Source organism: Bubalus bubalis, chromosome 12 (assembly GCF_019923935.1).
Source record: "Bubalus bubalis isolate 160015118507 breed Murrah chromosome 12, NDDB_SH_1, whole genome shotgun sequence".
NCBI classification, from domain to species: Eukaryota; Metazoa; Chordata; class Mammalia; order Artiodactyla; family Bovidae; genus Bubalus; species Bubalus bubalis.
Genome location: NC_059168.1, coordinates 68344123 through 68356476, shown reverse-complemented (window position 1 = coordinate 68356476; position 12354 = coordinate 68344123). Strand labels below are relative to the sequence as shown.

General features: G+C 48.8%; 1 protein-coding gene across 1 annotated transcript in view; it reads right to left on the bottom strand.

The window, feature by feature from the left end:
* The window catches only part of GALNT14 (polypeptide N-acetylgalactosaminyltransferase 14), a 217101-nt gene extending 214569 nt beyond the window's left edge, over positions 1-2532 (bottom strand). Inside the window, exon 1 of the mRNA XM_025261310.3 lies at positions 2279-2532. Coding sequence (XP_025117095.1) covers positions 2279-2407 — 129 coding nt within the window. The 5' untranslated portion in view covers positions 2408-2532. The remainder of the gene's footprint in view (positions 1-2278) is intronic.
* Positions 2533-12354: the final 9822 nt, after the last annotated feature.

Genomic DNA, 12354 nt, shown 5'->3' with positions numbered 1-12354 from the left:
CAATAAGAAGTATCAAGATTGTTAAAGTCTAAAAAATTCATGGTTATAAAGGAGACAGAAAATGGGGGAGAAAGAAGATGTTAAGACAATGAGCAAGTGGTCAAAACTAGGAGACCCCTGTTCCGTGACTGCACAGCACTATATCTGACATGAGACCCCTGCTCCCACCCCATCCCACTACTCATTTGTTTGCAATTCTGCCTCAACCAGGAAGTCGTGAGAGCCACCCCCAGACGGCAGAGGCAGAGTGTGCTCCTCATAGCAATGCCCAAACCCAGCACAGAACCTGGCCTGTGGCTGCACTGGGTAAATGTGTGCTCAACGCACGGCGGGATGAGAAGAAGCAGGTAAGGAAGAACAACAAAGTGCACAAAGGGAGAAACAGACCTCTGGTCCCAGCTCCCTGGAGTAAACTAGAATAAGCAAGCTTAAGGTAATGAAGTTCAACACAAAACAGAGAGAGTTCATGTCCCCGCAGGCATCATTAACTGCATCACAAGGAGCAGAACCACCCAGGGAAAAAGAGGAAAAGCTCCCCAGATCTATGGGCGGGTCCGAAGTGAGTGAGAAAATCGATCCAGTGTGATGAAGGCTGTTGGAAGGCATCCATCTGACCTTGTCACTCCCCTGCTTAATGCAGCCTCAAGGCCCCCTGGAACCCTCAAGGTCCTACCCACAGGACTCTTACACATTACCCCCAAGCTCATCCCCGCCATCAGCCACATGCTTTGACGCTCGAATTGTGCCAAACTCACCCAGCATGCTGTGTCATTCCTCTCAGCCTGTTTGGTGCGATTAACCTCTACCTGGAATGCCCTCCCTACCTAGTGCCAAACCTACTGTTCTTCCTTCTCTACTCAGTTCCCTGTGCCCTCCTCCTCCTCCTCCATTAAGTCCCCAGGCCCCCATGACACCTACGGCACACTGAATGGTCCTGGTCCATTCCTGAGCAAATCCCCTGCCCGCAGAGAATACGTTCTGCATCTCTGTACCCACAGCAGCTAGCACACTGCCTGGCACACAGCAGATCATCAATAAATGCTTGGGGAATTCAATCGAGCATTGGCAAGATTTCAGAATATAAGTGCCCAAAGACAGTTAAAAGGCAATCTCAGAGGCAACTTGATACAGTGGAAAGATCCTGAATATCAGAGGTCTGAGTTCAAATCAGTAGCATAATAAGGCAAGCCTGAATCAGTTTCCTAATATATGGAATAAGGAGAATCCCACCCAACTCCTACAACTATTTATGAAGCACCCACATGTACCTGGCACCTAGTCGGTCCTCTGCGCTGTGCTTACTCCCCTCTCTCCCCATTATTTTCAGTCTCCTGCTTGGGACCATAAGCTTCTCCAAGGGCTCTTTCACAGTTACTGGATGACCTCTCTGGACCCTGTTCATAAATGTTGCCTGGCTGGTCAGGAAACCCCCCTGAGGCCCCCTTCTGTGTCCCACGGCCAGGTCTGTGGAAGAAGAGACCGAGGAATGGGGGCTCTGAGTAAAGGTAAGACTGAGCCTGCAGGGAGAGCCCAGTGGCTCCGCTCAGATGAACCGCCTGGGCAGGAGTTGGAAAAGCCACTTAGACTCTCATTTTCCCAACTCCCCACCAATACCAAGGCGTCTTTTTTTACAGGCTCTTTAGTGATGTTCAGGGCACATTCATTTCAACTTCCAATGCAGATGAAGAGATCGAAGACAATTATAAAGCAAGGGTTGCGACAGGCTGGGTGGGCCCGGGCGCCAGCCGCCCGGGACGCTGCAGGGCGCTCCCCCGCGCCGCACACGCGCGCGCGGAGCACCCCCGGGCCTCCGGCCTCCCCTGCTCCGGCCTGGCAGCTGCAGGAAGGAAGCAGGTCAGCGCGGCCGCCAGACTTCTCTCGGGCGCCAAGCGCCGGCCGGCCCTGCCACCCGACCCCCACCAGCTACTATCTCGCAGAGTCCACGGACCACCAACCCCCGGGCGGCTCGACCGCTGCGCCCCCGCCGCCCCGGGACCCAGGCGAGCTGTACCCAAGTTAAGAGCCCCGCACCGCAAGCCAGCTCGCGCCCGCCACCCACACCCACTCCCACTTCCACACAGCCCGGGGCCGGGGATGCCCCCTGAGCTTTTGTAAAATCCAGAAATATCACACTGTAGCCGCATCCGGCGCCGGGTTACCTGCTCGCAGCGCCCAGACCCCCGCCCTGGCTTCCCGGGAGCCCGCAAACCCCGCGCGCGAGCTGCGCGCCCTCATGCCAACCACTGCCCCGCGCCTGGCGCGCAGCCAAACCCCGTACCTTGGGGGTCTGCACTTCGGGTCCGGTCGGCACCTCCAACTTCTTCTTGGTTACCCAGAAGAACAGCAGCACGGTGATCCAGAGCACCCCGAAGATTGGCAGCACCAGGCGGCGACTCAGGCGCCGCATGGTCCCGCTTGCCTTCTCCTCTGGGCGTCACTGCGCCCCGGGGGCACCCCCTGGCGGTCAGGGTCGGCGGGGCAGGTGTCCTGGAGAGTGCCCTGCTCCCGCGAGCGCTAGCCCCGGGATCCGGAGCGGGAGAGGACCGGCGGGAGCCTGCCAGGCGCCCCGCCTGCTCGGGAGAGCAGCGAGCAGAAGCGGGGACCACGCGGTGCCCCGAGGCGCGGCAGGCGAGGGCGGAGGGGCCGCCAAGCTGGACGACCGCTCCAGCCGGAGAAGCGCGGTGGCCGCCGAGATGCTCCCCGCGCTGCCGCCGCCGCCGCCGCGAGGGAAACTGACTCGAGCTGCGGGGAGGGAAGAATCCGAGGCTGTGCCCGGCACCCCGCGAGGAGCTCCAGCGGGGAGTGGAGGGAGGGAGAGACGGGGGAGGGAGGAAGGGAGGACCGACAGACAGACCGACTCCGAAGGGGAATCCGGGCGGGAGCGAGCTGGGCTCTAAGAGCGGACGCTACCGCCGCCTGCCCACCGAGACACCGCCGCGTGCTGTTCTGGGGCCGCCCGCGCCGAGCCCCGCGCGCAGCTCGGGGGTCATCCTGGGATGGGGCGGGGCGGGGCTGGAACGGTGCGTCCGCGAGACCCGCAGCCCCCAGCTGCACGCCGGGACCCAAAGGCCAGCCGGTGCCTGGAGGAGCGGTGTCTGGGAGGACTTTCCCGCTCGCCGCGGGGGTCTGCACGTGGCGCTCGCAGCCTGGTCCCGCTCTCTGTGCACCCACCCTAGGGGAGCTGGCGCTGGGACCTTAGGACGCTGGCAGGCTTGCTGCCTCACCCCAGGGTCACTCTCCTGGCCATTCAGGGCCAAGGCCAGTTCAGCCAACTCCCCAGGGTGTTTCTCTGCCTGCCTGCAGGTGCCTGGCAACTTTTTCTGCTTAATGGAACGCTGAGTTGGTCTAAATTTAACTTTAAAGAAATCCTTTTAAAAATTAAGGTGCAATTACCTCCCTTAAGAGTTTTCTCTCCCTGAGGATCAGGGCTCTGTGTTTGCAGAAAGGGGGTGGGGTGGGGTCCAAAGTTGGGTCAACCATGTGGTTGACACTGCAAAGTCAACACTGCAAAGTGACTTGGAGGGAGGTGGATAGTGGGTGCAGAGGGCTATCTTTCAAAAGCCCTTTTCCCCAAATGCCTGCCTTTTGGAAGTGCATCCTTCTTCCTCTTGAAGATTAAAACTACTTGGGTCCAGAGGCAGAGCACAGTCTGAACCGGATTGCTACATGGGCCTCAGCTAGGCTGGAATGACGCTGATAACACTGGATGAGGGGTTCCTGGCCCCAGTCAGCCGCAATAGCTGTGTGAATCATGGAGACCTCAGGAGGCTTAGATTCCTCATCTGTGAAATGGGCACGATTTACAAGTGAATGAATAGTTGTGAAAGCTAAGTGCAAGGTGCTGGTGTTACTTGATCATCTGATCCCTGAAAGAGGGGGAGAACGACACCTTGCTCTCCCTGGGGAACAGTGCCATCTTATATGTGAGCCTGACTTGGAAGAATGCTTATCTCATCAAGTTGTTGGTGAGGTGAAAGTGATGCACCTCCTACTGTAGCCATCATCCTCTTTGCCTCTCCCCACAGGGCCCAGCATAGGAGGCAGGGCAGGTGTAAAGTAGGGCTCCAGAATTCACTCTTCAGGAAGACAAAGCCAGCAAAAAAGTGGAGTCAAAAATGGAGGCATCTGCTCCTGTATTTGGTACATTGTCTTTCAGTCACAGGACAGTCTTTCCTCCTAGCTCCATCATGTTTTTGGCTAAGCTGTAGATAAGAAGTTTTGGGTGGGAACAAAGATAGAAAATAAAACAGCCCAGAAAAGCTGAGCACTCTTGCCAGCCCATCTCAAGATTCAGCTGAGCTCTCAGACCATCACACAGAACCATTTGCCTTTATTAGAACTCTGTACTCTGAAAGATTGGGGTAGGCTCCCCAGCCACTGCTTTGGCTGGGCAGAGGTCCAGGTAGATCACGGTTTGGGAGGGCTGGGGGCAGCAGCAAGAGAACCCCTCTCTGCAGTATCATGAGCTTCCTGGATCCCTTCCAGCAGCCTTGCCCTGGACCTGCGGTCTGGAGCCTGCAAAGTGTTCTGCGGCAGGCTCTGCAGGGGACCCCCAGGCAAGTCGCTGAGATGCTGTCAGCTCCAGGCAGAAGCCGCAGCTCCGTAGTCCATTGCTCAGCGCTTTGTGGTGCTGCTTCTGAGTAACAGATGGCAAACAGTTACACAACACCACCGCCAAGCTTTCGAGATGGTCGCAGCAGCACACACCGCCTGCTGCTGAGGCTGTAAGGTGCTTCGTGCTGTCTGGCATCTGGGGAACTGAGGCCCTGGTTTCCCCATGGCAGCTCCATCCGGGGCCTGTGATGCCTGGGAGTGCGGTTATCAACTTTCAAGGTGCTTGCTTCTTGATTACTACTTTGTCCTCCATTCAAGTGGAGGAGATTCCCTGGGCCTATGAAAGCTGTCAAGGGAATCCAGTTTTGCCAAGTGTCATTACCTGATCCAGCCAAAAGCCATATTAGTTTGGGTTATCAAGCCAGTCACTGTCATTAGGTTTGAAATTGATTTCGGATGGGACTTCAAACATCTGGAAGCCAGGTTGAGTCTCCATGCAGGGCCCATCCCTTTAAGTCTCTCCCAGCCTCCAGCCTATCCAGGCATTCCCCCAAATATTTAAAACTTTAATAACCATCTTAAGTAATGCAGAACACAGTTGATCCCAGTGGGGGATTAGCTATCATTGATGATTAATCCAAGTGACTTTTTTCTCATCACAGTCTATATGGGGAAGAAAAGTTCCTAGCAAAAGATTTAACATGACAGGGGAATACGAAAAATAAGTACATTCAGGTCTTGATAGTCTGGAGCAAATTCCTCATTTCCCAGGGTCTGTTTCCCATCCCTAAAGTCTTGCCCTCTCAAAGGCCTTCCAGCTCACACCTATGGGGTGGTAACCTTCCTTATCCCTGAATTGAAGCTTTTTTTTTTTTTTTTTTTGGCCACTCCTGTCAATTGGCAAGTTCTCTCCTAGCAGCCGAAGACATTAGAGACTGAATTGGGTATTGGAGCAGATGTGAGTCATCCGCGTTCGTATAAAAACTATGGAATAAAACCCATTATGGCCCGGGAACGCTATGTGAAGCAGCATATGGAGCCAATGTAAGCTGAGAAGAGGAGGAAGCCTTGAAGTCCAGGGCATATGCTCCCCAGCGCCTTTGGCTGTGGGTTTTCACACTTTGCTTCTGGTTGCCTTTCGCTGTCTTCCTGTCACTCTCACTCAGCTCACTGCAGAGACTGCAGCCTTTTGTTCCTTTTGGATCCGATTCCCCGCATCCCTCCTCTCTGCCCACTGCGTGACTTCAGTGAGAGTGTGTGTGTGCGCGTGTGTCTTCCATCTGCATGCTTATTAGACCTGCCACTACCAGCGAGATGCCCTCTGTGCCCAGCCTAATGAGACTGCACCTACAGAGGCCCAGCAGCTTCCTGGTGAGAACTTTACCCCTTCCGGGCCGCAGGGAAATGTAACCAAAAGCAGGGCAGATTGGAGCACAGCAATGAGCTGACACACAGGCACGCCGGCCCAGCACTGACAGAGGTCTCCAGCAGCAAAAGGTACAGCAGCAAGAATTCAGAGGTGTCTGCCTTTATCCCACAGTCGTACAAACATGAGTCTTTGGACCTGTTTTTGCATCCTGCTTTGTTCAAGTTCTCTATCTGTAAATAATACATCAGCTCCCTTTTTCTCTGTTCCTCTTCTTTTTCCTTGCCGCTGTAGATTCTGTCAAACTGTATGTCCCGTGTCTCCTGCAACTCCTTTTTATAGAGTGAGTGATAGGATAGTTCAGTGGTAAATGAGAATGAGCTGTCACCAACCCTCTTCCTTCCTCTCTCTGCCACGTTGGTACATCTTTGTCAAAAGAATAAAGCCAACCAGCTTTTCCTCTTATCTTCGCTGAGTAGATGGGTGGCTTTATCTGAGGGATCTGAGCCTCACCTTTCTGGATCTTTCTCTATCCATTAAACACCTCCTTTCACCACCCTACTCCCCTCAACCCCTCCTTCCCTTTCTTTTCCCTTCTGTTCCACTGTATAATTTGCCTCCTGGAAAGGGATTTATATCTTTGCATTTCAAAAGCCTGCTCCTTTCTTTCATTATTTGAAATGCCCCCAAACTTTCTTTGTTCCTCACCCAAATGCCAAGTATAAAACTCACTATTGCTGCAATGATATGCCTTTGCTGGTTGTGAAAATGGTGTGATCTTCAGAGCTGGTGTCCTGCAGGGACCTGAGCCAGGGACCACCCCTCCCCCCATGGAAAATGTAAAGTTCTAGCAGCATGAACGGATGACCCAATTAGCTTAAAGAAAAGTAGAGGGAAATTCTTTAACCTGAATTACCTAGCAGGGTCTCTGAAAGAGGGGAACAGGGGCAGGAAAAAAATGGAGAGATCCAAACAGAGATTTCATCCATTCCGCAGGACCCAAATTTCAGAGAGCCACATCTAATGGTCACGTGCATCATCTCTGAGCGTCAAAGACAGTCTTGTTGTTGTTTAGTTGCTAAGTTGTGTCCGACTCTTTGCAACCCCATGGACTGCAGCACATCAGGCTTCCCTGTCCTTCACTATCTCCCTGAGTTTGCTCAAACTCATGTCCATTGAGTCAGTGATGCCATATTAAGTTTAGAGCATCAGAGAAAGGTAGAAGTGGACAGGAGAGTTCAATTCCTGGAAGAAATGGAAACAGGATGAGTCCTCTCCAATCTGGAATTTCAACAATGAGAGGAGCCACACAGGCCCCAGGGGTGGAAATGGGACGAACCTGGGTCCCAAGACAACCTGCTGCGGCCAATGGCAGCTTTTTGTAATCAAGTCATTAGTGGGTGTTGCACATTGAGCAGGGTGACCACATGCCCCAGTTTGTTTAGGGAAGTATTTTCCTGGCATAATTATTAATAGTGCCTCCTTTCACTTTTAATAAATTTCTATTTTAGGCAATAAATTAGATGGCCACTCTAATGGACAAGGGGATTCCACTGATGTTGCTAAAAGAGGATTGATCATTTTAGGTGACAAAAGGGTCTTTTCTGTTCAAATTCTTTTGTGTATGTGCTGAGTTTGGGGTAGCCTCAGTGTTCCTGCGGGGCACTATTCTGAGTGAATGATATTTACAACATTTGTTCAAAGGAGAGAGACAATGTGGACATACTGAGCTGGCTTTAAATGGGAAATCATTGTGCTACCCATATCAGTCAATGGATGTCTGATCCTATCCACCCAACTGAAGGCACTTTATCCACCTAGAAACTCACACATCTCAAGAAGCATCCTGGCACAGATGTCTCTTCAAAGGACAGGAGGTTCCTGACATTGGACTCTAATTATTCCTTAAATTCTCTTTTCCTCTACCCACATGCCTCTATGGGCCATGAATGAGTGAAGTGGGATGAGGTCAGGAACAGCATAAACACAATGAAAACAATGGGACTGACATTCAGCTTGTTGGAGACATAGTGGGAAGTGGTGGGGTCCATTTAGGACTCACAAGAAAGTAATCCTAATTGATCATTGAGCGTGAAGATGAAGCAGTACCAAAATTTTCCAACATCTCAACAGAAACACAAGTCCAACTTCAGGATATATCTTGGATTTTAACTGTTGTAAACTAATTCAATTCCCACCCTTCCTCCAAAATAAATATTAGGTAGGCTAAACTAAACAGATCTGCAGACTGGATCCAGGCTGCTGCTTGCCAGTTTACAATCCGTACTCAGGCAGAAATGTTCCAATAAGCACTGAGATTTCCTGTGTACCATCAGTCCACTAACTTAGAACAGACACACCCAGTGAAGACAAAGGAGAAATAGTGGATCAAACTATGTTAGAACCAGAAGGGATCTTGGAGACCATCTACTCCAAGGCTTCTTATTTTGTAATTGAGGAAAGTGGAGCTTAGAGAAGCTACCTGATCTATTTCCAGCAAGACAAGTTCTTCAGTGGAGCCTGCATTATAATGCCTCTACCCCAAACCCCTAATTCTCCCAAGTGACACCCCTCATTAGGTTCAACAGACCAAGTGAAACAGGGAACTGAGATGTTTTGGGGACTAATAAGCCCAGAAGTTTCAGGTAATCAGCCAAGCAATCAACAAAGATATTGTGGGCCCAGATTCTGGGCAATTTGCTGTAAGGAATACCAATAAATACCAGCCTGTTCTCATCTCCTCAAGAAAGTGTAAGCTGATGATTAGGATGCAGGCTTGAGTGCTGAAAGATCTAGTCCATCCTCTCAGTTTCCACTCAGTTCCCACTGAGTAATGATAGGAACTCCAGGTGGAGGTGCTTCAATCTGCCTGAGAATGAGCTAACATTGCAACAGGAAAATCATTTTTGTAGCCATACTCTGCACCTGTCTTCAGATACCCTTGCTAAGTGCTGTACAAATATTAATTAAACATAGATTATTTGAAAAGTGCTTTTAACATTTGAACTCAACAGGGCTGCCTCAGAGGATGATATTAAAACTAACTCCCTGTTGGCAGGATGCTGTTTATAAAAAAAAATAAAATCTCTTTCCTTTTTGCAGTTTTCCTCAACACAGACAATTTATTTTGCCCATCCTCTGGCTAGTTCACCTTTTGTGTCATCATTTTCATGAGACAAGTGAAAATAATATTTCCCTTGTGCTCCTTAGAGCCAAATCCCTTTTTTTTTTTTTCTGGCTTGATCCAAAGAAGGTGGGTTTGAGCAGTAATAGATGCCTGATGTACCGTCCAAGCACAAATCCTCAGGGAGAAATAATGCATCTCTTGGAAAAAAAAATAGCTTATACTTATGAGGTAGGAGATTTTCAATTTATAATGGTTTTATATTTCCTTCAATTGCCAGGATAACTGCATAACAGAAAGGTTAGGCTTTCCATATATAAGGCAGACCCGCCTCTTGGATCTGGAAGGTAGATTCAAAAGTGATGAGTGATAAGCATCCCTCTGCCTCCCCCTGGACCACTGTCCCCGGGATTTTGATGCAATGCAGATCAAAGGGTTAAAATCCATTACCCAGAGAGATGGCAAAGTTCCTTTCAGTGACTTCTTCCCCCATCACTGCTCTCAGGCCTGAATTCCAAATTGATTTCCTTAATAACTATTAAAGATCTTTTTAATTAAACCAGGCATCCTCTTCCTTGGCAAACTTTTCTCGATGACATCTCTGGTTAATTAAAGGTTTAAGCTGCAAAGACGTATTACATAAGAACACAGGAAGGTGCTTTGTGGCATGCCTGTGAAAGACCCTGCTGGTTCCTGCTGCAGAAACCAGGGCTGCGGGGAGATTCCTGGCTTCTTTGAGGGTGGTGTAAGGCGTCCAGGAAGTGTTCATAAGAAAAGTAGTTGGGTGAAGGGGGAGTGTTCTTTTTGTTTGTTTGTTTCTCAAGGTTCAATTTCTCCTTCTAGGCTTGCCATGTAAGTGTCCATAAAATGTTTTTCATTAAAAGCATGGTTCATTTGGATCATAGTTCACTGATTCTAACAAGAGATTTTTTTACCTTTTCATCCAAAATTCTTGAGGTAGGAATATACTTGGTAATCAGAGAACAACAAATAAAGCCTCTTTTCTCCCACCAACAAAATGCAGCCACCTCTACGATAGACTGCATCAGGTCCTCATAAGAAGGGGAATAAATTGTGCATGTGTTTACAATAGTAAATTGCTCTGATCCATTCACCTTCTTTGTCCTGTTTCTTTTTTATTTTTCACTTTTTCCCACCAGGACCCCTATTTAAAAAATGATAGAATAGAGTGAGATGTGCAGGATATCATTAAGGAACACGACTTTGCTTCCTGCAAAATTAAATAGCTCTTCAGTTTGGAATCAAACCCATGAACTTGGCTTTAAGATCATTGTAGTCTAAAATATGGCTCTCAAATATAGATGTATCAGAATTGCCTCTGATGGCTGTTAAATCAGATGCCTGTGTCTCATCCTAAGCCTGCTGAAATTCTCTGGGTAGTGTTCCTCGGCACCTTGGTTTGGGAACCACTGTTCTAATCAGTACCTTCAAGTTGAGTGTCACCTCTAGGTCTGCCTGGAAATGTTAAAGATGGTTTGTCATTCCAATGCTTTGGTCTTATAGATGACTCAGACAGGAGAAACAAAGCCATGGGAAATAGAACCTCACCAGTATTGCTGAGGAAAAGTGATTCCAATTCTGACAAGACACCAAGCAGGGAATTAAAAAGATTTTTCCACTCACACATTGTCGCTGGTCAGTGGCTCACAGCTCCACATCAGTGGGCTCCAACCATTATAGAAAATCAGGATCACCTGGAAAACTTGTTTTACTAGTCATTTTATTAAAAATACTCTCATACATATAGGAAGTTAGACTAAGAATCTACTCAACAGCCAGGCACAGAACACACTTACCACCAAGACTCAAATATTAATATTTGACCATATGTGTGTATACACACACAAGCCTGCATCTATAATTGCTAAACCATTAAAAAGTAAATTACAGACATGATATGTAACACCTAAATAATAACTCAGAAGCACTTTGTCACACAGTCCTCCAAATTAATGACATCCTGGCCATAACTACAACATTGTGATCACACCTAACTGATTTAAAATTGTGGCACTGGAGAAGACTCTTGAGAGTCCCTTGGATGTCAAGGACATCAAACTAGTCAGTCCTAAAGGAAATCAACCCTGAATATTCATTGGAAGAACTGATGCTGAAGCTCCAATACTTTGGCCACCTGATGTGAAGGGCAAACTCTTTGGAAAAGATCCTGATGCTGGAAAAGATTGAGGGCAGGAGGAGCAGGGGGCAACAGAGGATGAGATGGTTGGATGGTATCACCAACTCAATGGACATGAGTTTGAGCAAACTCTGGGAGATAGTGCAAGACAGGGAAGCCTGGTGTGCTGCAGTCCATGGGTTCACAAAGAGTCGGACATGACTTAGGGACTGAACAACAACAACTGAATTAAAAATAATTTCCTAAGGACATACAACACTCAGTTCATAACCATGTTCCTAGGAAACTTAAAAACAAACTGAAAAGCAAACCTTTCTGATCAGATTCCCAAAAAAGTTTATTCAGATAGGTGATGATTTTTGATTGAATGATGAAGAAGTTTGTCTTGCCAATAACCGAAATGCAGTTCACTTTTTGTACTTGAAAATTGCTTGGTGATTTGCAAGGCACCTAGTCATTATTTCATGACGTTCTTAGCAGTGGTTCTTATCTAAGGTAGATAGGAGTGACAAGGCAACTGGGACCAAGAACTGTCATGACGTGCCCAGGTCCTGCAGGTGGATCTCAGTGACAGCTTGGACTCTGACTCTGAGGCAGTAGACACAGCACTGACCTGAGAGCCTGGAATTGGGAATCCTGGTTCTCCTACTGCTTCTAACCCTGCCTGTGGAACTTGGAGGGTTAGGCCAAACTTCCCCGGCCTTCAGTGTCTTCACCTGTAAAGTGAGGCACTAAGTTAATGGTCTCTAAGATTCTTTCCACTTCAACCTCTCTTTGATTCAGTGCCCTTCTGGCCCCTCCTCCTAAACCTTTGGCTTATCTCCATGTGGTTCTGCAGCAAATGTGAAAAGGGGTAAATTGAGTCACAGGGAAATACTCATTAATAAAACGTTGATGAGAAGAGATGTACTTGATGAAAGTCTTCCTGCTTGCCACGGCCAAGTAGGTCCAGGTCCTTTAAACTAAAGGAGGGTATGAACCAATATCACAAAACTCCTTCAGTAAGTCAGACGGGACAGAGGATGTGTGAGGAAGATTCTTCTTCTTCTGTCTGAGCCAGGAAGGCAGCCCCCTGGAGAGAAGCCATCGGGCCGAGATGCTGAGCAGTGGCCTCTGATGCCAACTGCCTTAAAGCACCATGTGTTAGAGAAG